General features: G+C 28.7%; 2 protein-coding genes across 2 annotated transcripts; one reads left to right on the top strand and one right to left on the bottom strand.

Moving 5' to 3' along the window:
• Nucleotides 1-454: 454 nt before the first annotated feature.
• dah (discontinuous actin hexagon) lies at nucleotides 455-4,059 on the bottom strand. The gene is made up of 9 exons (XM_065507731.1): nucleotides 3,779-4,059; nucleotides 3,279-3,498; nucleotides 2,962-3,211; nucleotides 2,009-2,299; nucleotides 1,662-1,941; nucleotides 1,502-1,595; nucleotides 1,321-1,438; nucleotides 1,073-1,256; nucleotides 455-1,012 (listed from the first exon to the last, which is right to left on the bottom strand). Exons 1-9 carry the CDS (start codon nucleotides 3,948-3,950, stop codon nucleotides 624-626), a joined length of 1,998 nt encoding a protein of 665 aa, XP_065363803.1. The 5' UTR covers nucleotides 3,951-4,059; the 3' UTR covers nucleotides 455-623.
• Nucleotides 4,060-5,272: 1,213 nt separating this feature from the next.
• SMC6 (Structural maintenance of chromosomes 6) lies at nucleotides 5,273-21,404 on the top strand. Its single transcript, XM_065509080.1, has 16 exons — nucleotides 5,273-5,475; nucleotides 5,729-5,951; nucleotides 14,455-14,728; nucleotides 15,278-15,404; nucleotides 16,054-16,131; nucleotides 16,193-16,365; nucleotides 17,381-17,584; nucleotides 17,668-17,867; nucleotides 17,927-18,575; nucleotides 18,650-18,869; nucleotides 19,748-19,918; nucleotides 20,138-20,494; nucleotides 20,558-20,641; nucleotides 20,694-20,918; nucleotides 20,994-21,124; nucleotides 21,183-21,404. Exons 1-16 carry the CDS (start codon nucleotides 5,353-5,355, stop codon nucleotides 21,205-21,207), a joined length of 3,264 nt encoding a protein of 1,087 aa, XP_065365152.1. The 5' UTR covers nucleotides 5,273-5,352; the 3' UTR covers nucleotides 21,208-21,404.
• The last annotated feature ends 627 nt before the right edge of the window (nucleotides 21,405-22,031 follow it).

Here is a 22,031-nt window from a genome sequence, read left to right as displayed (position 1 = left end):
ATCTCTTATCTTAAAACCTTAGGAGCTGCTCTAAAATGGAGTACAACAGGTGGCAACTCAATTGTTTCATTTGATGTGTTCGGGGCAAATACATTTTTCAAATGATTAATTTGATTTGAAAAATTATGAATTTCTAGATAGCTTTTTAAGTCTTGAATGCAATCTTCTTTTAGCTTCAATTTGAGTTGGGGGGATCTGAACAAAAGTTCTTTTCAAACTTTTCTTTTTTCATTTAGGAGCCGTTTGACATCTGCAGAATAAATTCTATTATATCTGACTAGTCGGTGGTTTGTATGGGTAGCAAGCATGTAGAGCAGACTGTTCGAAATTGATAAGTAAGATTTCCATAAAAATTTATTAAAGAAACTTTCAGGTTCGAACGGTTTTTTAATTATGTTTATAAGTTAATTTTTCTACATACATTTTTCTATCCATTAATTAAATATATGTAAAATTTTTTGTATGGTATAAATTTATTAGAAAAAATATTTTTGTACATAAATATCGAAAATTAAAAATACTCTGGAATGATAAAATCATCATAAAAAATATATTTTATGTTAAAGCTTGATAAAAAAAAAAGAATTGCAAACAAAATATATAACAAGGATATTTGTGTATAATTAATTAAGACTCTTTCTTCTGCCTTCTTCCGTTTTAATAATAGAGTCCAATACATTTTCCAAATTTTGTGTAGCTTCGGATAATTCCGTATTGTCACTATACGAATCTTCTACAATTTCTTTTACTTTATGCAATAAAAGTTTAAAATTTGTCATTTCAGTTTCACGCGTGTGCATTGTTAAAACGACGTCTTCGTCACTGCCATGACAATTAAGTTCATCTTGAGAGGGAACTTCAGTAAGTACACCTAATGTTTGGGGAGGTGATGCTAATGATGGTGGCATTGAGGATGATAAACGTTTTTGATTAAACCACAAACTCAAGTCATTTATAGAGTAATCCGATTTATTTGCATCCAAATAACTACGATTTATATCAGCGCCATTTACTATATTATTAAATCAATCAATCAATTCATTATTTTTCTCAAATTATTTTTTTAACTTACTTGAATGTGTTAAATTGTCTTTAGGTGTATTTAGTGGTGGATGAAATTGGTTTATAGTAACTGTATTAGTTCGTGGATTAAGAACGGCACTAAAATTATCTAAACGTGTTGGAGTTTTAACAAAATTGTAACGATTTGGCGTGCTAGACGTTGGATATGAACTCATTGTAACCGAGGAGGTTTGCTGTTAAAAACGAATTTATTTGTAATTTATATGTATGCAATATATAATTTGTATTTCAAATTACCGAAAAGTTGCGCATTTCTGTTATAATATCCATTAAAAATTGCTGATGATCATTTAGGAATCTCGAGAGTTCATCTTGGGTTGATGTTTGCACACATTTTAATTGCTGTTCCAGTTTTCTAATTGAAAAATTAAAATATATTATAAGAATGATTTGTTAAATTTTCTTTAAAAAGTCATACTCATTTTGATGCAATAGTTTGTCTATAATTATTTGCAGTTTCCCAGAAACATTCAACGCATTTGAAGCAGTTGTAGTCAGGCATGACAATGAAGCTAAAATATACATATGTACATAACTACAAATTAATAAACATTTATTTGAAAACGCTATTAACTTACAATCAATTTTTTGCAAATTCGAGCTTTGAATCTTGTCATTTGGTGATTGGGGTAGCCTTGAGTTTTCCACAGCACTTGCTGCTGCTGCTTTAACACTAACCGTAGACGCGTTCGAAGTTCGATTGGTGGCTATTGTTATTAATTCTGTGTCATTATGAACTGCTGTTTCATTGGCATTACAAAATCCTTTAGATTCTTCTTCGTTCAACTTTTTAGTATTGCAAAGAAATACAGTACACAGTTTAGCAAAATAATGTGAAAACTTTTTTGTTGGCAAATCCTGTAATACGAACGTTAATTGAAAATATAAAAACATACTTACATACATAATTGTTATGCTTATTTACCTCAGTGAAAACTTCATACATTTTATGACCCGCAAGATGTTTATTGGTAGTATAACCGGTGGCAAAACATTTCAAACATAATGACAGATCTTTGCAGGACTGACATTTAAATCGTATACCCGTTATTTTGTCCATATGACAGGAAGCACAAACATTTAGGTGTATAAGTTTCTCGGTATCCTCTATCCGTTTAATTAGTGCTACTAAATTTGCATAGATTAGGAACCGAGTTTGTGTCGTTGCCCATAGGGAATGGAATTGATAATCGGTAAGTCCAGATAAGTTGTGACTCTAAAAATATATGTATTTTTAATTATCTAATTAGGAAAACTAACATACATTTTTTTATTTTATCCTATCCTATTTATTTAGTATAGCAATACATATTTAGTATAGCAATACATAGCCATTGATGCCAAAATGTAAATGTATTACTTTGCAATAATAATCCTGAGGCCGAATATCGATATCGAGTAAAACTGATCGTAATTTTCTTATTCGAGATTATAGCATTTTTAATTCCTATATCGTAATCTTTTTTTCGATACGATAGCTCATTCGATCAATAATACGGTAATTCAGCACATGAGTTTATAAAAATGGAAAAATAAAAAAATTTAAAATAACAATTAAAATTTACAATCCAAAAAAATGGAAATATTAGTAATTAAGTCCCAGCCAGCATTAAAATTTATCATACAGAACTAGGTAAGTATAACTAATCCAATAGAGTAAAATAAGAGTTAAAATAGGAGAAATAGTCAAAATTACTATCTACAAAGAAATAAAAGGTTTATTTAAATCACTTTAGGTATTAGTAACATTCATAGTCATAGCAAAAATATATATTCAAAAAAAGTATACAGATAAAGTTGGTAATAATTTCTAGTTTAAAGTCAAATATGATTTAAATATTTACTTTTGGTATTTCAATTAATTTTAGTAATACTCACTCTAGCATAACACTGATCCATAACTAAGGATATATTTTGCGATCCATAAGCAGTTCCTTCGCCAATATATGAAAATATTTTAGCCAAAATATTTAATAAATATTCAAAATTTAATTTAGGTACAGACTTGGTCTTTTTGTGATTAAGTAAATTGTAAAATTCTGTAATCATTTGATCGGAAGCGTATAATTTACACAGCAATAGAAAAGTAATTTTGATCTCCAACAATGATATTGAATGACGACGATGCCTAAAAAATATATTTTTTTTCTTTAAAGTTCAATTCTACATTATTACATATTTCTAAGAAAACTTACGGATCATAGATATTCCAAAAGAAATTTGATAGAATTGCTGTGGCAGATTCCAATGTATATGATGATAACTTGGAGAAATGGCCCAATTTTTCGCAAGCGTAATATACATCATGTATAAGAGACGTTAATTGAAATGGTGGTACCATTAAATTGACATCACCATCGCGTATTCCATGCCGTTCCATAACAGCCAATACTAATTTATATGGGATATTGCTAGCTGTTGGAGAACAATAATTTAATGCATTATACCTTCATATATCCTTTTTAGCATATTTTTTTATTTTATCTTTTTGGCAAAAAAGAATGCAGACAATGAACAAATAAAATGGACAAGAGCGGAATACTAGAATAGATGGATTTTTTTAATATTGCAAAATTTTCGTTGAAGAAAACTTTCTTAAGTATTAAGAAAACTTTTTTTTGTCTCTCGTGAACACATAAAAGATTTTGAGTTAATATAATATTGTTGAACGAGTACGATATGTATTTTTACTTACTAAAAAATATTTTTTGCAATGACACAAATTTTACTGCACAACGATAAACTGTATACTTATAATTTTCAAACTCATAGTTTAGTTGACTTATAATTGCAGTGAGTTTAGGAAATTCATAAATTTGTTCTTCTTTGCCGCCACCACAGGTGTAATTACAAACACTTGTTGCCATGCTCACAGTTTAATATTTATACAATGTGGTATATATACGCAACAGTTATGTTACTCCTTGTTTCTAGTCAAATCTATTTCTTGTTAATTGCTTTATGCTTAATTATTTTTTAATTTAGCAAATATTACTTTTTACAATTACAATAAATAAATACTTTGCTGCTAAATATACTTATTCGTTAAATGTCAAACCGAATTTGAAAATATTTTTAATTATAAGTTGGCAGTAGTGCTGCGTTATTCACAATAGTACTTGCAAAAGATGCCATACTTTTTAAACACAACCCATATTGCAAATTTTTTCGAAATAAGAGAAACTTCAAAAATAGTAAAAATAATATAAAAAATAAATTATTTTCTTGATAGTCTTTTACATATACTGTTTGTCAAAATTTACAAAAATTGGAAGCTGTGACGTATGCACGCAATTTGAATGAGAAATTGAATGCAAGTTAGTTTCAATTCGTAAAAGTGTGAGTGCAATAGTAAAAAATTGTGAGTGTATTAAAATTGAAGGGCAAAACTTGATCGTGTAACCCCCAAGTAAACCTGCAGCCACACGTTCAAGTTTTTTACACATACTGTTTGTCAAAATTAATTTAAATTCTAATTTGTTTATATTTATATTAATCTTAAATAAGGAGTACATAATATTATAACATTTCCTCATAGTAAAGATGTTCATGTTTGCCATTACATCTTCAATTTATTAACAAAAAATTGTTGTGTCTTAACAATATTTTAATATTTTTTTAAGATTTATGTGTTTAATTTATGTTATTTAACAGAACTACTTTTGTTTTATTTTTGCAATAAAAAAAATAATAATTTGCAATAATAGAAAAATTAAAATTGGACAGCTTATGTTAAAACATTGCTCAGTTACAAAGCTTAACATTTATTACGAAATAAATGTTCAAACACTAACACATGCTGTCTCCACGTAACATTTATATGTAAGCTATATAATTTTACAGTTGTAAAATTCCAAATTCCAAACATGTTATGTGAAGGGAGCTCAAAAATATAATTTTAAATATGCGAAAAGAATTTACGTACGACTTTACGGAGAGAAAATAAAATAAAAATCCATCGGTATGCCAAAAAGTGATACGTCACAGCTTTCAATTTTTGAAAATTTTGACAATCTTGAACGTGTGGCTGCAGGGTAAGAAAACGGTACGGTAACATTCCATCAACGGTCGGCTAAACTGACAATTCACATTTCATATGGCAACCTCTTAAATGCTTAGCTAAAAATTTGAAAAACATATATTGGTGGCAGCACTATAAGAATATTCGACGCCAAAGAATTTTTTTGTTTACGGAAGATTTTTATTTTTACTAAAAGCAAATTAATTTAACTAAATTTGAGCAGAAATAATTGTGCGTGTTAAACGAATATGAGTTTGAGTTTAACAAGAAAACGCAATCGAACCAGCGGAGCTGGAGACTCCCAAAATGATAGTATCTCGACAAAGCGTCGAAATTGTTCCAATGGAAATTTGACACAAAACACTACATTGGTAAATATATTTTGCAATTATTAAGTGATCTATTCGTAATGCATAATAATTATTGTAATATTGTAAAACGTAATGGAAATAATTTATTGTTCGCAAGAAATGTTTATAGAATTGTTTCAGGATATCAATACAAAATAGCAATTTTATATGAGTGAATTATGTGTAGCATATTTCTTGTACATTGAATGAAGCCACCTTGATTTAAAAAAAATATATTTCTATTTGTAACATATATTCCATTTTTATGTTTCAGTCACAAAGTCAGCGTTCGAATGATGATTCAAGACGTTGTGGAAAAATTTTACACATGCGTTTGACCAATTTTATGTGTCATTCGAATTTGGTGATCGACTTCCATTCCCGTGTTAATTTTTTAGTGGGAAACAATGGCAGTGGAAAGAGTGCTATTTTGGCTGCATTGGTTTTAGGTTTAGGAGGAAAAGCCAAAGATACTAACCGATCAAGCAGTGTTAAAGGTATATTTTTTTTTTATCTTGTTTAGTTTATCAGTTAAATAATAATACATTGAAATTTTCATAACATTTGTATAACAAACAGTGGATCACAGTGAAAATGCTCCATCTGTGACATACCACTTTAAATGTAAAAAGTACAAGAAATCTTATTTTTTCCAGATGTAGATGTGTATTTATTTTTAATTTTGGTTACCCATAATTATTTAGAAGATAGTTACGATTTCTTTAATTTAGGGATGTATGTATGTAGAAAACTCTATTTACATGACACAAGGATATTACAAACAAATTTGTCAGGATGCACTAAGTAAGGTGAAATCAACAACACAGCTGATTTTTATTTATCTATTTTGAAAGTGCTTGAGTTTTCTCAAACTGAATTTATTTTGAAAAATTAATAAATTTTATTTTCAAGGAAAAAAATTTTTAAATCAAAAAACATGAATGATAATGTGAATAAAAACATTACATATAATGAAATTTGGATAAAGCACTATTAAACCGTTGTTCTTTTTCAAATATAATTTAATTTTAACGGCCGTTTTTTAGTTAATATGCAAAAATAACAAAAGCTTTGTGTTTACATTGTAACGGTTTTGTCAAAGATTATTTACATTGTGTGTTGACATAAAAAATAATAAATTTAAAAATTTTAACAAAAATTAAAATCTCTTTAATTCTGAAAAGCACCAATTTGAAGCAAAATTTTGCTAAATCAATGTTAATAAAAATAATAAATAAAAGATACAAAAGAATCAATTTGACAAATTCAATTTTGACAAAACCTATGCACTTGTCAGCAAGAAATATTGTGTTTGTTCTGTTCAGGATGCACTGAGTAAGGTGAAATCAACAACACAGCTGATTTTTATTTATCTATATTGAAAGTGCTTGAGTTTTGTCAAACTGAATTTATTTTGAAAAATTAATAAATTTTATTTTCAAGGAAAAAAATTTTTAAATCAAAAAACATGAATGATAATGTGAATAAAAACATTACATATAATGAAATTTGGATAAAGCACTATTAAACCGTTGTTCTTTTTCAAATATAATTTAATTTTAACGGCCGTTTTTTAGTTAATATGCAAAAATAACAAAAGCTTTGTGTTTACATCGTAACGGTTTTGTCAAAGATTATTTACATTGTGTGTTGACATAAAAAATAATAAATTTAAAAATTTTAACAAAAATTAAAATCTCTTTAATTCTGAAAAGCACCAATTTGAAGCAAAATTTTGCTAAATCAATGTTAATAAAAATAATAAATAAAAGATACAAAAGAATCAATTTGACAAATTCAATTTTGACAAAACCTATGCACTTGTCAGCAAGAAATATTGTGTTTGTTCTGTTCAGGATGCACTGAGTAAGGTGAAATCAACAACACAGCTGATTTTTATTTATCTATATTGAAAGTGCTTGAGTTTTGTCAAACTGAATTTATTTTGAAAAATTAATAAATTTTATTTTCAAGGAAAAAAATTTTTAAATCAAAAAACATGAATGATAATGTGAATAAAAACATTACATATAATGAAATTTGGATAAAGCACTATTAAACCGTTGTTCTTTTTCAAATATAATTTAATTTTAACGGCCGTTTTTTAGTTAATATGCAAAAATGACAAAAGCTTTGTTTTCTCAAAGATTATTTACATCGTGTGTTGACATAAAAAATAATAAATTTTAAAATTCTAACAAAAATTAAAGTCTCTTTAATTCTGAAAAACAATATTTTGAAGCTAAATTTTGCTAAAATCAACGTTAATAAAAATAATAAATACAAAATAATCAGGTGAGTATCAATAAAATTGAACTTAAAAAATAAACATCCCATTAAAAAAATCTAAAAGATGCCAAAATAAAATTTGTTTATTTTTTATTTGACAAATTCAATTTTGACAAAACCTATGCACTTATCAGCAAGAAATATAGTGTTTGTTGTCGAAACGCTCTCAACTTACTTATTGCATCATGAAATTTGTTTTATTTTTAAAATCTTTCAGAAATAATTAATTTTATAGAAATCATCAAGTAGTTTTCTTGATGTAGCAAAAAAAATATAAACATTTTTAAAATTCATAATGGAATGACATACTTCATACCAAGGCGAATTTACTGTACAGGTGATGTTGATATTACAACAAGTACAACATTGCAAAAACAACATTCACCCTTATCGTGGTTGGCGTAAACGTCATACGCCTACGACAGTTTCGTACTAGATTAAAGAAACAGTTTGCATTTTATCTTTAATCTAGTACGAAACAGTCGTAGGCGTAAGACGTTTACGCCAACCACGATAAGGGTGATTGTGTTTTATTGTTGCTTGAGGGGCAAATGTGTCAAAAGCAGCAAAACAAAAATAATAATAAATTTAATAAAAAATTATTTTTAAAATGTTTTCCAATGCAAAACAAGATACAGCTCCAACAAGAACATATCTCCAAGAAGTATTTGCTCCAGAATATTCAAGCATAGAGAAACAGAGATTTTGTTATTTTAGCTAGTTGTGATAATGATGAGAAGCCGCAAAACGGGTCGTGTTACAATGGTAAACTATTTTTCCTCATCATTCTTGTACACAAAAGTAGCAAATGTGCTTTTATACGGTATGGAATCCTAGCTGTGTAAATTTTGCACCCATTTTGGCCGAAATATCGGCTGAGTACAATTTGGAAAAATTGATGTAGTCCGTTTTCCCGAAATTGCTCAAAAGTATCGCATCTCGGATTACAGTTTTTCACGTCAGCTGTTTCAAAATGGCAAAGAGTGTCCCCCATGGCTGATGCTAAAGGCAAACTGCAGAAATGATTTTTATTGGACAATGTTAGAGCCACGTTTGGTCTTAACAATTTGGACAAACAATGAGTAGAGAATTCAATACCTGTCAGGGCAGCCAAACAAACGGCTTCTATTAAAAAGGCAAAATAAATAAAGAAAACACGTCATAAATTTAATATTTTCATTATGTTGTGATTTGTATTTTATTATAGACTCTTGAACAATTAATTTTTTTGAACGTTAAATTCGTATTGTAAACAACTTTTGACAAGTTTGCCCCCAAGGCGAAACAAAAAAAAGTAGATCAGATGTGCTGTTAATGCCCCATGTAAAGTAAATTCGCCTTGCTTCATACCAGAATTCATTCAACCTTTTAATTATTCCATTTTTATTAATTCAAATCTAACACAAATTGATATACACATCTGCTCAAAATAATAGATACACCAAAATTTATTTTTTAAAAACGAAAAAAAATAATGGTATATTGTAAAATTATAAAAAAAATTCAGTCGATTTTTATTTATACCCAGCAAAAAAAGTGAGGAAGAAGATGCAGAATTTTCACAACAAATAGCATGCTTGATGTACTTCCAATTTTGGTGAAAAAGCTATGAATTTTACATTAGCTTGTCATTGGAGGGATGTTGTTCATTTTTGACAACTTGTTACTTAATAAATTCGATGCTTTCGATGCGATTAAATTTCGATTTTAAGGTGTTATTTTAATGTAGGTAGTGGATACCTATATTTTTTGGCATCTTGGATGGAAATATAAATAATAGAAAAATCGAAATCGCCATAGTGGTTGCGGAGATATGGCTGAACCGATTTTTATCAAATTTTCAGTGAATCTTCAAATTTCAAATTTTTACACTATAGCGCTAATGACACTATACGTAATGATTTAAAGGTCAGTAATTGTGGCCAAACTTTTGCAAATAAAAAAAAGTTAAAAAAAATCAAAAAAAAAAATTGTCAAAAAATTATTTTTATTTTTTCATTCGAGAAATAACAACTTTGTCAAAAGACCACCTCAGTGTTTCGGGTGCGATGTCAGGTCGGGGGAGTCCGTGCTTTTTTTTGTCCGACACTATATATTCAAATCGAGATGCAATATAAAACAGAATTATTGTAAGGGCCAGCAACGCGGACCGGGTTCAGCTAGTGTAGTTATAAAATTTATGAAACAATGGTTGATTAATTTTAATGATTAAAAAATGTAAAAATTGTTTGTATACCAATTTTTACAGGTTTTAATAAATTTTAAAAAATTCAAAAAATGTAGGAAACAATTACATCAACGAAATATTTATAATTCAGTGTCAAATACCCATATTTAAAATCACATCTTCAGAGGTAGAAAAGATTCATTTGCAACTTTAGATGTGATTAAAATGTCATATGTAAAGATGCACTTCCATTATTTTTTGCTGGGTAGTTAAAAGGAGAGTAAAAACCAAAAACAAAATATTTCATAATTAATAATAAATATTATAAAGTAAATTAAATTTCTTAAATTTCGAAAAATTTGGTGCTCATAATAATAGATACATTTTTAAAAATTCTTATTAAACAAAAGCTAATAAATTTTATCTTAAAAAAATTAGTTTATTATTAAAGTAAAGCTAGTATCCAGTATATCCACCTTTGTTTTGTAAAACTTTCTCCACTCTTCTGGGCATACTGGATATCAAGTTCTGACACTTCTCCAATGGAATCTCGTACCATATTTTTTGCGTTTTCTCCCATAAATCGTCTTTATTTTTGAAAACTTCCTTCGAAAGCCTTATCTTTAATTCACTCCACAAGTTTTCTATTGGGTTTAAATCAGGGGATTGGCTGGGCCAGCTTAAAACAGGTACGTTATTCTCCAAGAACCAGTTTTTAACTAATCTTGGACTATGTTTTGGGTCGTTGTCCTGCTGGAATGTCCATATTAATGGCATATTTTCCGATGCATATGGAAGCATTACGTTTTCCAATATGTCTCTATACCCACTAGCATTCATGGTATCTTCTATTCGGAATATCGGACCAGCACCATTCCATGAAAAGCAACCCCAAACCATTATGTTTCCCCCGCCATGTTTTACCGTCTTTTTTGTAAATTTAACGTGGAATTCTTTTCCTTTTGGTCGGCGTACATTTCTTTGGCAGTCGTTTCCAAACAAATTTATTTTTGTTTCGTCGCTCCATAAAATATTTCTCCATTTTTTTTCGCCTTCACACCCGGACCATTGTAAACGCTCTTTAGCAAATTCTAATCTTGTCTTGATATTTTTTTGGCGCATTAGTGGCACTTTTCTGGCAATTCTTCCCGGCAATTTAGCTTGTAAAAGACGACGACGAACTGTTTGTGGACTGATTTCGTTACATAGCTCCGCAGAAATAGCTTTCGATGATATGAAAGGGTCTTTTTTAACCATACCCAGCAAAAAAAGTGAGGAAGAAGATGCAGAATTTTCACAACAAATAGCATGCTTGATGTACTTCCAATTTTGGTGAAAAAGCTATGAATTTTACATTAGCTTGTCATTGGAGGGATGTTGTTCATTTTTGACAACTTGTTACTTAATATATTCGATGCGATTAAATTTCGATTTTAAGGTGTTATTTTAATGTAGGTAGTGGATACCTATATTTTTTGGCATCTTGGATGGAAATATAAATAATAGAAAAAAAGTGATGTAACTGAGCATTTATGAATTGATTTTAATGTAGTTATAAAATTTATGAAACAATGGTTGATTAATTTTAATGATTAAAAAATGTAAAAATTGTTTGTATACCAATTTTTACAGGTTTTAATAAATTTTAAAAAATTCAAAAATGTAGGAAACAATTACATCAACGAAATATTTATAATTCAGTGTCAAATACCCATATTTAAAATCACATCTTCAGAGGTAGAAAAGATTCATTTGCAACTTTAGATGTGATTAAAATGTCATATGTAAAGATGCACTTCCATTATTTTTTGCTGGGTAAGGACGATCCGCCTATCTGTTTCTGGACTGGTTTTCTTTGGTCTACCGCGAGTTTCTCTTTTTTGTTTTTTAGATAAAGCATTTTGGACAAAATGTAAAGATCTTCCTATGCTCTTTGCTATTTCCCGTAATGATTTTCCTTGATTTCTCATCGTTTGAACAATTTTTTTCTCATCTTCGGTACAATGATGATTTCGTCCCATTTTCTTCAAAAGAGTCCTATTTTTTATAAAATTGTTGCTAAAATTTAAATTATACTTACTGTTTCACGTAAATAGGAACAAAAAATTGCACAAAAAAAAAATTGTATATAAACAAATTACAAATTACTGATGTGTATCTATTTTTATGAGCAAATAATTTTTTGTAATTCAAATAAATTCGTTTTTAAAAATCAACATGAAAGCAAATAGTTGCCAGATTTTTGACTGACATGACATTGCCAGATAGAAATTTTAATAATATGATGTATTCTTAACGCTTGCGAGGAAATTTTCAATGTTACCGCCATTTAAATTTTTTCCAATTAGGTGTATCTATTATTTTGAGCAGATGTGTAGATGGAAAATGGGTAAAAACCCAATTGGTAAATACCCGGTAAAATGGGTAAAAACGGGTTAATACCCAGGTGTTTACTAAAAATGTGGGTAAAAACTATCTTGAAGTTATGTGGAGCAGAAAAACATTGGATGGTTCAAGAGAATGATTTTTTTTTATTTAATTTTATAAAGAAAAAGAAAAAATTGTACATAGTAGTTGTAAAATAAAGACTTGAAGACTTCTTATTCACTATCGCTGTAACTTTCAATATTAGTTTCACTTGGGAAATAATCAAAAATAGTATGAGGTGTCGGTGATAATCAAATGATTCAGAAGAACTGATATCGTCCTCATCTGGCACTTGTAGAAAAATATTTCCATATTTTTTCATTTCTTGGTCTTCCATGTTAAAACCTAAAAACTATTTATGAAAATTTGTTGCATTTTACAACTACTAGCACAATAAACACATACCTTCTCGCGGAATTACAAATTTAATTCGCCTTTTTGATTTTTTTTTAGTTTCTAACAAGGCGTATTAACAAGGTGAGTGCATAAAATCAGCTGTTTCTTAATTCGCTGTGGTTTTATGTACACTATATGTCAAACTTTGTTTATGTTTACATTTGTTATTGTAAATAACATAGTAATATTTTAATTCGCCTTGATTTTGACATTTACCGTACATTTTAACAAAAACAAATTGCCTGTTGTTTTTGCATTGTTGTATTTGTTGCCGGGACGCACTCACCTTGTTAATACGCCTTGGTTTCTAATATGAATAATAATATTTTTAGGTTTGATTGACATTCAGTTTTTGAAAATATTTTATTATTAAAATCATTTTATAAATACCCAAAAAGAGATTAAAAAAAGAAATATACCTGGTATTTACCCATACATCGGGTAAATACCGGGTAGAATCCCATCTATACAAATTGAATGAAAATATACTATTTTCTTCATTCACTTTTGTTTTGCTTTTAATCATTTACAAAATCAATTGAAAAATTTAATTCATTCACGGAATTGTTAAGAGATATAATTTACAATTTTATACTACTTACGTGCAATTCGGCCATTTAGATCATTCTTTCGATTTCGACACCCCCAATTGTGTCGGCGTTACAGCTTGATTTATAGGCGATTCGAAAAGTTTTTATTGGATATGATTTTAATTCAAAAGAATTCAGAATTGTTGTCATGATGTTGTTTTCATGGATTCTACAGATAATTGTAACAACAGTTTAAAAAATATGTAATTGCGCACGTAACACACTATACAGGGAGTGTAGTCCAAAAGGTCCTAAATGCGACTGTCGAAGTCGAATTTCTGAAATAATTTTGGGATTCATCATAAATGTGACTTTTTAAAAATTGACTTTTTTCCATATTATTATAAAAAAAATCTGAAATATTTTTTTATATTTTATATTTCTGATACATCAATGCGTATTAACAAGGTGAGTGCGTCCCGGCAACAAATATAACAATGCAAAAACAACAGGCAATTTGTTTTTGTTAAAATGTACGGTAAATGTCAAAATCAAGGCGAATTAAAATATTACTATGTTATTTACAATAACAAATGTAAACATAAACAAAGTTTGACATATAGTGTACATAAAACCACAGCGAGTTAAGAAATAGCTGATTTTATGCACTCACCTTGTTATTACGCCTTGTGATACATATTTCAGATGTATTTTTTGTATTAAAATTCAAGTATCAAGACTTGTTAAGTGATTAACAGTGCTCTGTTGACTGTAAAATGAGCAATGTTGAAAAATGTGGTTTTTGTCTGTGCTAGTTAAATACGAATTTATCTTCACACACAACATCACTTTATATATATTGATACCGTGTTCGCTCAAATGAAAAAGTTTAGAAAAAAATTATCGAAACTATTCAAAAGAAAAATATGAAAAATGTCTGTTATTTATCGTAGCTCTACAAAGTGGATAATTTCACTTTTTTTATTCTTATTTTGGTTAATGCAAAATATTATTAAATTAATAAAGTTCCTTATGTATTTATTATTTAAATGCAATAAATTAACTAATTTAGTCTCTTTTAATCTGGTTTTATATTGATTTCTTCGACTTTTTACACTTTAAAGGGTTTAGTCACAGGTGGACCATTCGCTGTATAATAATTAATATGCAAACTATGTTTTATTATTAAAGGTTTCATTAAAAATGGGGAAACGAGCGCAAAAATTGAAATCGAAATTGCCAACGATGGTCCACAGCCATATGATCCATTAGTTTATGGCGACAAAATTACAATTGTTCGTACAATATCAACAAATTCTGGTGCATATGCCATAAAGTCTTCAAACGGTATAGTTGTTACCAAAAAAATTGATGATTTGCATCGAATTCTAATGTATCATAATGTACAAGTGGACAATCCAGTTTTTGTCTTAAATCAGGATAGTGCTCGTGAATTTCTCAAAGAGTAAGTATGATAATAAGAGAAATTAGCAATTGTATATCGATGGACTATATCTAGAAAATAAAAGTTTTCAGACCAGCAAGAAACAGTTTATTTCGCTTATTTATGAGTAATATTTAACTCATTATACACATCGCGGGCTTAACATGCAAAGGCTCTTAGTCCAAATTTTACAGAAGAGACAAAAACAATTAAACCTTTTATTTGCAGAACAATTTTGAATTATGTAAACACATCATAAAATCAAAATGAAAAAATAAGTATTTGCCGAGATAAAAGAAACTGTAATTTTAATGGCGTCTTTGACCTTTTTCTTGTGATAAATTGGACTAAGCGCTTTTGCTCATCACTACAAAACAACGCCAAAAAAACGTGATAGCTGCAATTTTTTCTTTGTAATCAATGTATTTATTGTAAATTACTGCATTAAAATCTCAATTTCTAAATGAAGTGGACTATAGAGGGGTTTTCTACAAAAATAAAATAAGTTTTAAATCTTTAATGTGCCTATTGTATATATAAATTTATTTATTATTTATAATTCATTTGTAGACTTGAGCCATCAAAAAATTATAGCCTTTTTCTTAAGGCTACACAAGTGGATGTGGTAATGGAAAAACTCAACGAATGTTTTCATTTGCACAAATCCCATTCGCACGAGTTGAGTATTTATAAAACTGTAAGTAAAATTGTTATAGCTTTATAAGATTGAAATATCTAATAACTATCTTATATACATATACAGTAGCCTTCCATTAAAAATTTTGATTTTTTGATATCATACCTTTTTAGAAGGTTTTTGCATCAGTGATCACAATGGTGTAATTTTTTGTTGTAACAATTCCAACTCTATCTTCTGCACATTTGCAGCTGAAACCACTGATTTTGTGCGACATTATCTTCAGAGTAAAAACAAACAAAGGTTTTTTTCATCGACAGATAACATATTTTAATAGTGTGTAGGAAAAAATATATTTTTGATAAAAAATGCATTTTTCGATATCCCTAATGTATTTCTGGTGCATTCTTAATTTTTGAAATATACCTTATCTAATTTTTTGTGTATAATCGAATAATGAAGGCTGTTTTCAAAAATATTCAGCGGCTTTTGCTCTGAAAAAAACTGTCGGTCAAAATCAGTGGATTTAGCTGCAGATATGCAACGAATGAGTTGAAATTTTAACAAAATAATTACGCCATTGTGATCACTGGTAGATATTAAAAAATCAGGAAATTAAGCCTAATGTGCCGTTTCACAACACAAGCTAAGATAAGTAGGTTTAAAAAATGCTATTTTATTTCTTTATTACATTTTATTTTTTGTTTAGAAATTGGATAAACAACGTGAAGATATAAATGAACATGAAGAGAAGCTTAAACAAATTTTATCTTTTGAAAAATTGAAGGTATTGAAAATCTAATTTGAATTTAATATACATTAAAGTTTGTTTATTATTTTTATTAAAGGATGAATTATTGAGTTCTGAAATAGAAGAATCTTGGTTATTGGTCAAACAAAAGGAAGACGCTCTAAGAGAAATTGATGAAAAACTTGAAAAATACCAGAACAAAGAAAGAGAAATACAACAGACAATTCAAAATAAGGACGAAGTAAATTTAGTGATAAATCAAGAAATCAAGTAAGTAATCCTAATTATGCCGTCATTTATTAAACAGTGCTTATATAATTGTTTTGTAAAACCTTAAACTACGAGTACCAAATGTACATATAATAACAAAAACTATGTGAAAAATAATTTTTTGAGAAACATTTAGAGCAATGATGTTCATTTCATTGTGCTTTCGCGCTGAGTAACAACACACATATTCTTATTTTCTTTAAAAGAGCATAACAAATGTCTAATTTTTTCAGAAATTCATTAAGCATTGTTGTTGGTTGGTTTTTGGACGAAGCATAGCAAACACACGCGTTTCAATTACAATTGAACATAAAACAACAAAGTCAGAAATAAATAAAAAAAATTGGGAGAATTTCGGCCGTATTTCATTAAAATTTAAATTATATTCATTTAATAAATTAATTATATCTGGCAAAAATTCTAAATCTAAACATTCTTTAATGTTCTTATTTTAAGTGTTTGACATTATGTTTGCTGGGTAGCTCTCTCACCAATACATCTTCATTATTATTTTTGAACATCACTGATTTAGAGGATTAATTAATTTAAGGGTTTCGGAGTTACACTCTGATTTTTTTACACTTTTACACAAGACAGAAATTCCACAAAAAGTTGTACTTTTATCAATCTATAACAGCGAAATGCAAACTCACACCACTACAGTTTTTAGATATTGTAGTTGTATGAGTTGAGAATTATTCTCTGGCAAAAACAAAAACAACTAGCTGAAATAATGAAATAAACAAGCATAAAAGCGTAACACAACCTGCTTCTATCAATGCTCATGCAAGACTGACTGTTTTTATACAATGTGTGTACTTGCGTACATGTGAAAATAAAAACAAGAGAGCTCATTTGAGAGCTCATTGCATTTCGCTGATCTATAACCAAGTGAAATGAATACATTTTCAAAAAATGTTATCCTTTTGGACAACTTTAATAAGTACCATTTCAAAGACTTTCTTATTATATTATTAGTTTTATTTCCACTTAATATACAAATAAAACCTTTCAGAAAAAATGATGACATTATTTCAATAAAAAATGAGGATTATCAACGTGAAAATATGCATTATCGAGAAATAAAAGGAAAAGTCGATGCACAAATAAAATTGTCAATGGAATGCCAGGAAGCAGTTGACTCCTTAAAAAAGAAAAAGTCACGTTTAGAAAAACAAATTGAAGAAATAAATCAACACATTGAAGAACGTTCCAAAGGGTAAACTATTCAGAAACTTTTGTAAAAAAAAAATTAAAAATTTAAATCTTGGCATATCCTGCATGTTTTCATTATTTTCATAGCAATCAAGATGATGTTGATGCTTTGCGAGCTGAAAATAAAAAAAGCATAGAAGATTACACCAATCAATGCGAAATGCACATAAAGCCGTTGATTGGAAATTTAAAACGTGAATTGAAACTACTTAACGATAATAAATTGCAAAAGGAACAAGTCATCGATGAAATCAAGCGACAACAAAGGGAATGTATGGATGAAATACGTAAGTTATCATTGCTAGTACTATTTGCTGCTGTTTATAAATTTTTTTCCAATCTTTAGGTGTTCGAAATGTACAAATGGAGAATGTGAAAGCCAGTGTAAAAAATAAACTTTCAATTTATGGCGAATACATGCCCGCGCTAATAAATCAAATAAGAAAGGCACATTCCGAGGGGAAATTCTCCCAACTACCAAGAGGACCAATCGGTAGTTATGTGGAGGTGCCAAGGCGTCAATATCGTGATGTTATTGAAAGCATATTAAATGGGGCTCTGCTAAATTCATTTATTGTTAATAATAAGAAAGATCGCGAGACATTGGAAGCGATTCTAGATAGATTCACCCCAAATCGTCCAAATATAATCACAACCGCATTTCGCAATCAAGTACACAACGTAAGCGATGGTTGTGTTCACCCGCCACAGGGCACAATTTTGGCCATGCACGAGATTAAGTGCAACGATCCGGTAGTAATGAATTGTCTTATAGATCGTGTACAAATTGAGACAATACTTATAACTGACAGCAAGCAAATGGCCGAAAATTTAACATCAAATCGTGCAAATGTTCCAAGAAATTTGAGTAAAGTGATTGTTTTAAATGAAAATAATATTATTTTTGAGTATTTTCCCATGCCAAACTATCGCATGTATACGACAAAAATTAAACAAGCCAATTTTATACAAGTCAATATTGATGAGCGTATTAGGTAATAAACTACATTTGTATAAAGCTTAATTTGATTATATTGTATTTTTAATCTGTTTTTTTTTTTTTTTAAAGGAATTTGGCCCATGAAAAATCATCATTTGAGAAGAAATATAAAGGGCTAGAAGTTGATCTAAAAACTACAGGACAACAAATACCACATGACTTAAAAAATATACAAGAAAAACGCGTTAAATTGCACGAACATGAAAACAAACTTGGCGAACTGCTAGAAAAAATAAAGGAACTGCAAAATGTGGAATATGCTGACTACAATAATGAAATTGAGTATTTGGTAAGTATAGAAATAAATAAAAATTATTTATCGTTTGGATCAATCTAATGCGTTTGTCAAACTATTCCATTGACACAATTTTATAAATTGTTGTATTTGTGTTATTGGATTGCACTTCGGATAAAAATTAAAAAGGTTATTAGCAATCAACTGGAAAGTCGCATAAATTAATTCCATCTATATTGCATGCAGTAAAATGCAGTTATGAAAAAGAAAGAAATTATTTTTTACCTACTTACATAACTGTAAACATTATGGCCATAAATCAAAATATCGCAAGATTTAAATATTTGTGTGACAAGAAAGTGTACACAGGTGCCTTTCAAAAAGTGTATCCTACTTATGTTTCAACAAGTGAACAAGATAAGTGTCACAATTTGTCCAAAAACGAAAATTAATATCGAAATCCACGATGTCTTTTTCATTTTCCGGGATGAGGTATATTATAGAAATAGTTTATAATAAATTTGGGCAATTTTTGTATATTAAAAGTTATCGAAATGCGGAATTGGTCCGTCAACTTCACGTGTTGCTGACCACAGATTTTCAAAGAGTCACATCAACAAACTCATTCTGATGCATAAAGTGTGAGTGAACAGGTGTATAGTGAATTAGGTGTATTGAAAGAAAAGTGAGTCAAATGTTCCCAAGAACAAAGTAAATCTTTGATTCGTCGGATATTAAAAGTGCCTGGGAACAATTACATACATACATATTTTATTTTTCACAATTATATCATTAATATTTTGGGATTAGAATAAAAATGAAATGTGACATTTGAGATTTCACTTTGAAATCACTTTTTTAATAAATTATTTCATATTTTGTCAACAAATTTACAAGTTTAATAGTAATATAATATTTAACAATTAATTTAGAAAAAAGAAATGGATGAGACAAAGGTACGACTTGAGCAGGTCGAAGGAAACCTAACGGAAAAACGTTTTCAAAAATCCGACATGGAAAGGGATAAAGAACGAGTTGAAGAGGAACTTAAAGCACAAAAAGCCGTTCTAGAAAAAATACAAAGTGAAATAGAAACATATAAGGTAAATTAAAGAACAATTATTTAAAAATACAAAGTGAAATAGAAACATATAAGGTAAATTAAATAACAATTATTTAATCGTGGTAACATAGGGCAGAATATTCGACCGAATTAAGTTATTCTAAACGTTTGCACAAGAAAACTGTAAAAACTTCAAATATATGCTCAATGTAACCAGCTCTTTAAAAAATTTATAATTATTAAGCAATCATAATTTCAGTCTCAATCGCATCAACTAAAACTGAAACTTCGAAGCATTAACAATAATGAATCTATAAATCGTGACAAATTAACGGAGTTAAAAACAAAACTAGATAAGTATCAATGTGAAAAAAAGGAACTTTTGAAAGGTTTAAAGATGGCTTTAGCTGCAGCCAAAGAAAAGGGCGAACGTATAGAGACTGAGGAAACGTTGGAGGAGATACGAGACCGAATAGCAAAGATAAAATCCCAGTTGAAACATGGCATGCCAAGCAACCTAGATCCCCATGTAATACGCGAATTAATTGCTACAAAGAAAGGATCACTAGAGGCTGATCAAGTAAAATTTGATAATTTGAAAATGTCAATACTTATGGTAAATTAAATTAATTCAACCTTTTTAAATTGTTTTTTTATTTTATTTCCTTATTTTGTTTAGCTAAGAAAATCATTAAAATTTCGGTTTGATTTTTTGAAAAAACTGAAGGAACATATGGCAGTTATTTTACAATTGTCATTTAGTGTAAGTTTGCATTCATAATTACAAAGTAAAATAATTCACTCATTTGGTTTAGATGATTTTAAAATTACGAGATTTTGAGGGTACTATTGATATTGATCATCAAGAGAAGAAGTTGAAAATTTCGGTTGTGCCACGTGATCACAATAAAAATGCTGTATCCAGCACAAAAGCACTCTCAGGCGGAGAACGTTCATACAGTACAGTAGCATTTTTAATATCGTTATGGTCCTGTGTAGATCATCCATTTTACTTTCTCGACGAATACGATGTGTTTACAGTGAGTGTTTTTTTTATTTATACATTTTTATTTTAATATCTACTAATAATTAATTTATATGTAATTCTTTAAAAGGACGAAGTTAATCGTGAGTATATGACGCGATTACTTATTGATGAAGGTCGTAAGCGTGTCCTTCGTCAATATTCGTTCTTAACGCCTCAGGATATGACATTAGAACCAAAAAACTTTATAAAAATACACAGGTATGTTAATTATATTAGTCGAATATACATTTATTTCATGCAACCATAATTATTTCAGACTTGCTGAACCTGATCGTCGCTAATAAAGTTTTATTAAGTGAATTATAACAATAAAAATAGGCAGTGAAGAAAGCAGCTGGATTTGCCATTTAATTTTTTTAACTTGAAAATAACATACATATATGACTAAACTATATACATTATTATTTAATATTTATCTGTTAAACTGTCTTTGTTTTTTTTTTTTTTTTAATAAAATGTGAAATATTTCTAACTTAAATATTTTCTTTTTTATAAGCATTGCATAATAAGAATCTACATAACTGATTCTATATGTGGTCAAAATTTGGTGAGATTCTACTTCCACAAAGTGGGTCAAAAGATCAATTGAAATATTACTTTTGTTCTAGGTGTCTACTAACACAAAAATTTTAAACTCAATTATTTCGAAATGGCAAAAAAATTATACACATAGAGAAACATAGAGCGGAAACTAGATAAAAACTCAAACAAAAAAATTACAGAAATAAAAATTGTCAACGTCCACTAATATGCCCACTTATTAAATACATCTTCAAAATACATCGATCTGTGATCACTCATATTTCTGAAAAAAATCGATTTTTTATATAAAAACTCACAATATCTAAAATCGCTAATAACTTGGCCAATAAGCGTTTAATAAAGAAAAAGATTTTATTTTTTATATAAAAACCCAAAATATCTAAATTCGCTAACTTGTCCAATAAGCGTTTAATCAAGAAATGGTGCTCGATCTGTGATCACTCATATTTCTGACAAAAAGTTGATTTTTTATATAAAAACTCAAAATATCTAAATTCGCTAATAACTTGGCCAATAAGCGTTTAATCAAGACAAAGAGCTCGATCTGTGATCACTTATATTT

The sequence above is a fragment of the Calliphora vicina genome, chromosome 4 (genome assembly GCF_958450345.1).
Source record: "Calliphora vicina chromosome 4, idCalVici1.1, whole genome shotgun sequence".
NCBI lineage: Eukaryota > Metazoa > Arthropoda > Insecta > Diptera > Calliphoridae > Calliphora > Calliphora vicina.
The sequence above is the reverse complement of the archived record's forward strand: the minus strand, read 5'-3'. Positions and strand labels throughout refer to the sequence as shown.

What these genes read in the sequence shown, in the direction of transcription:
- dah (XM_065507731.1), bottom strand. Translation starts at nt 3,950, where the DNA reads ATGGCAACAAGTGTTTGTAATTACACCTGTGGTGGCGGCAAAGAAGAA. An exon ending in GAATTTGCAAAAAATTGATT is followed by an intron (nt 1,596 to 1,661) that starts GTAAGTTAATAG and finishes TGTATATTTTAG; the next exon opens with CTTCATTGTCATGCCTGACT. An exon ending in AGACAATTTAACACATTCAA is followed by an intron (nt 1,013 to 1,072) that starts GTAAGTTAAAAA and finishes TTAATAATATAG; the next exon opens with TAAATGGCGCTGATATAAAT.
- SMC6 (XM_065509080.1), top strand. Translation starts at nt 5,353, where the DNA reads ATGAGTTTGAGTTTAACAAGAAAACGCAATCGAACCAGCGGAGCTGGA. An exon ending in AGTTGAGTATTTATAAAACT is followed by an intron (nt 15,405 to 16,053) that starts GTAAGTAAAATT and finishes TTTTTTGTTTAG; the next exon opens with AAATTGGATAAACAACGTGA. An exon ending in ATTGAAGAACGTTCCAAAGG is followed by an intron (nt 17,585 to 17,667) that starts GTAAACTATTCA and finishes TTATTTTCATAG; the next exon opens with CAATCAAGATGATGTTGATG.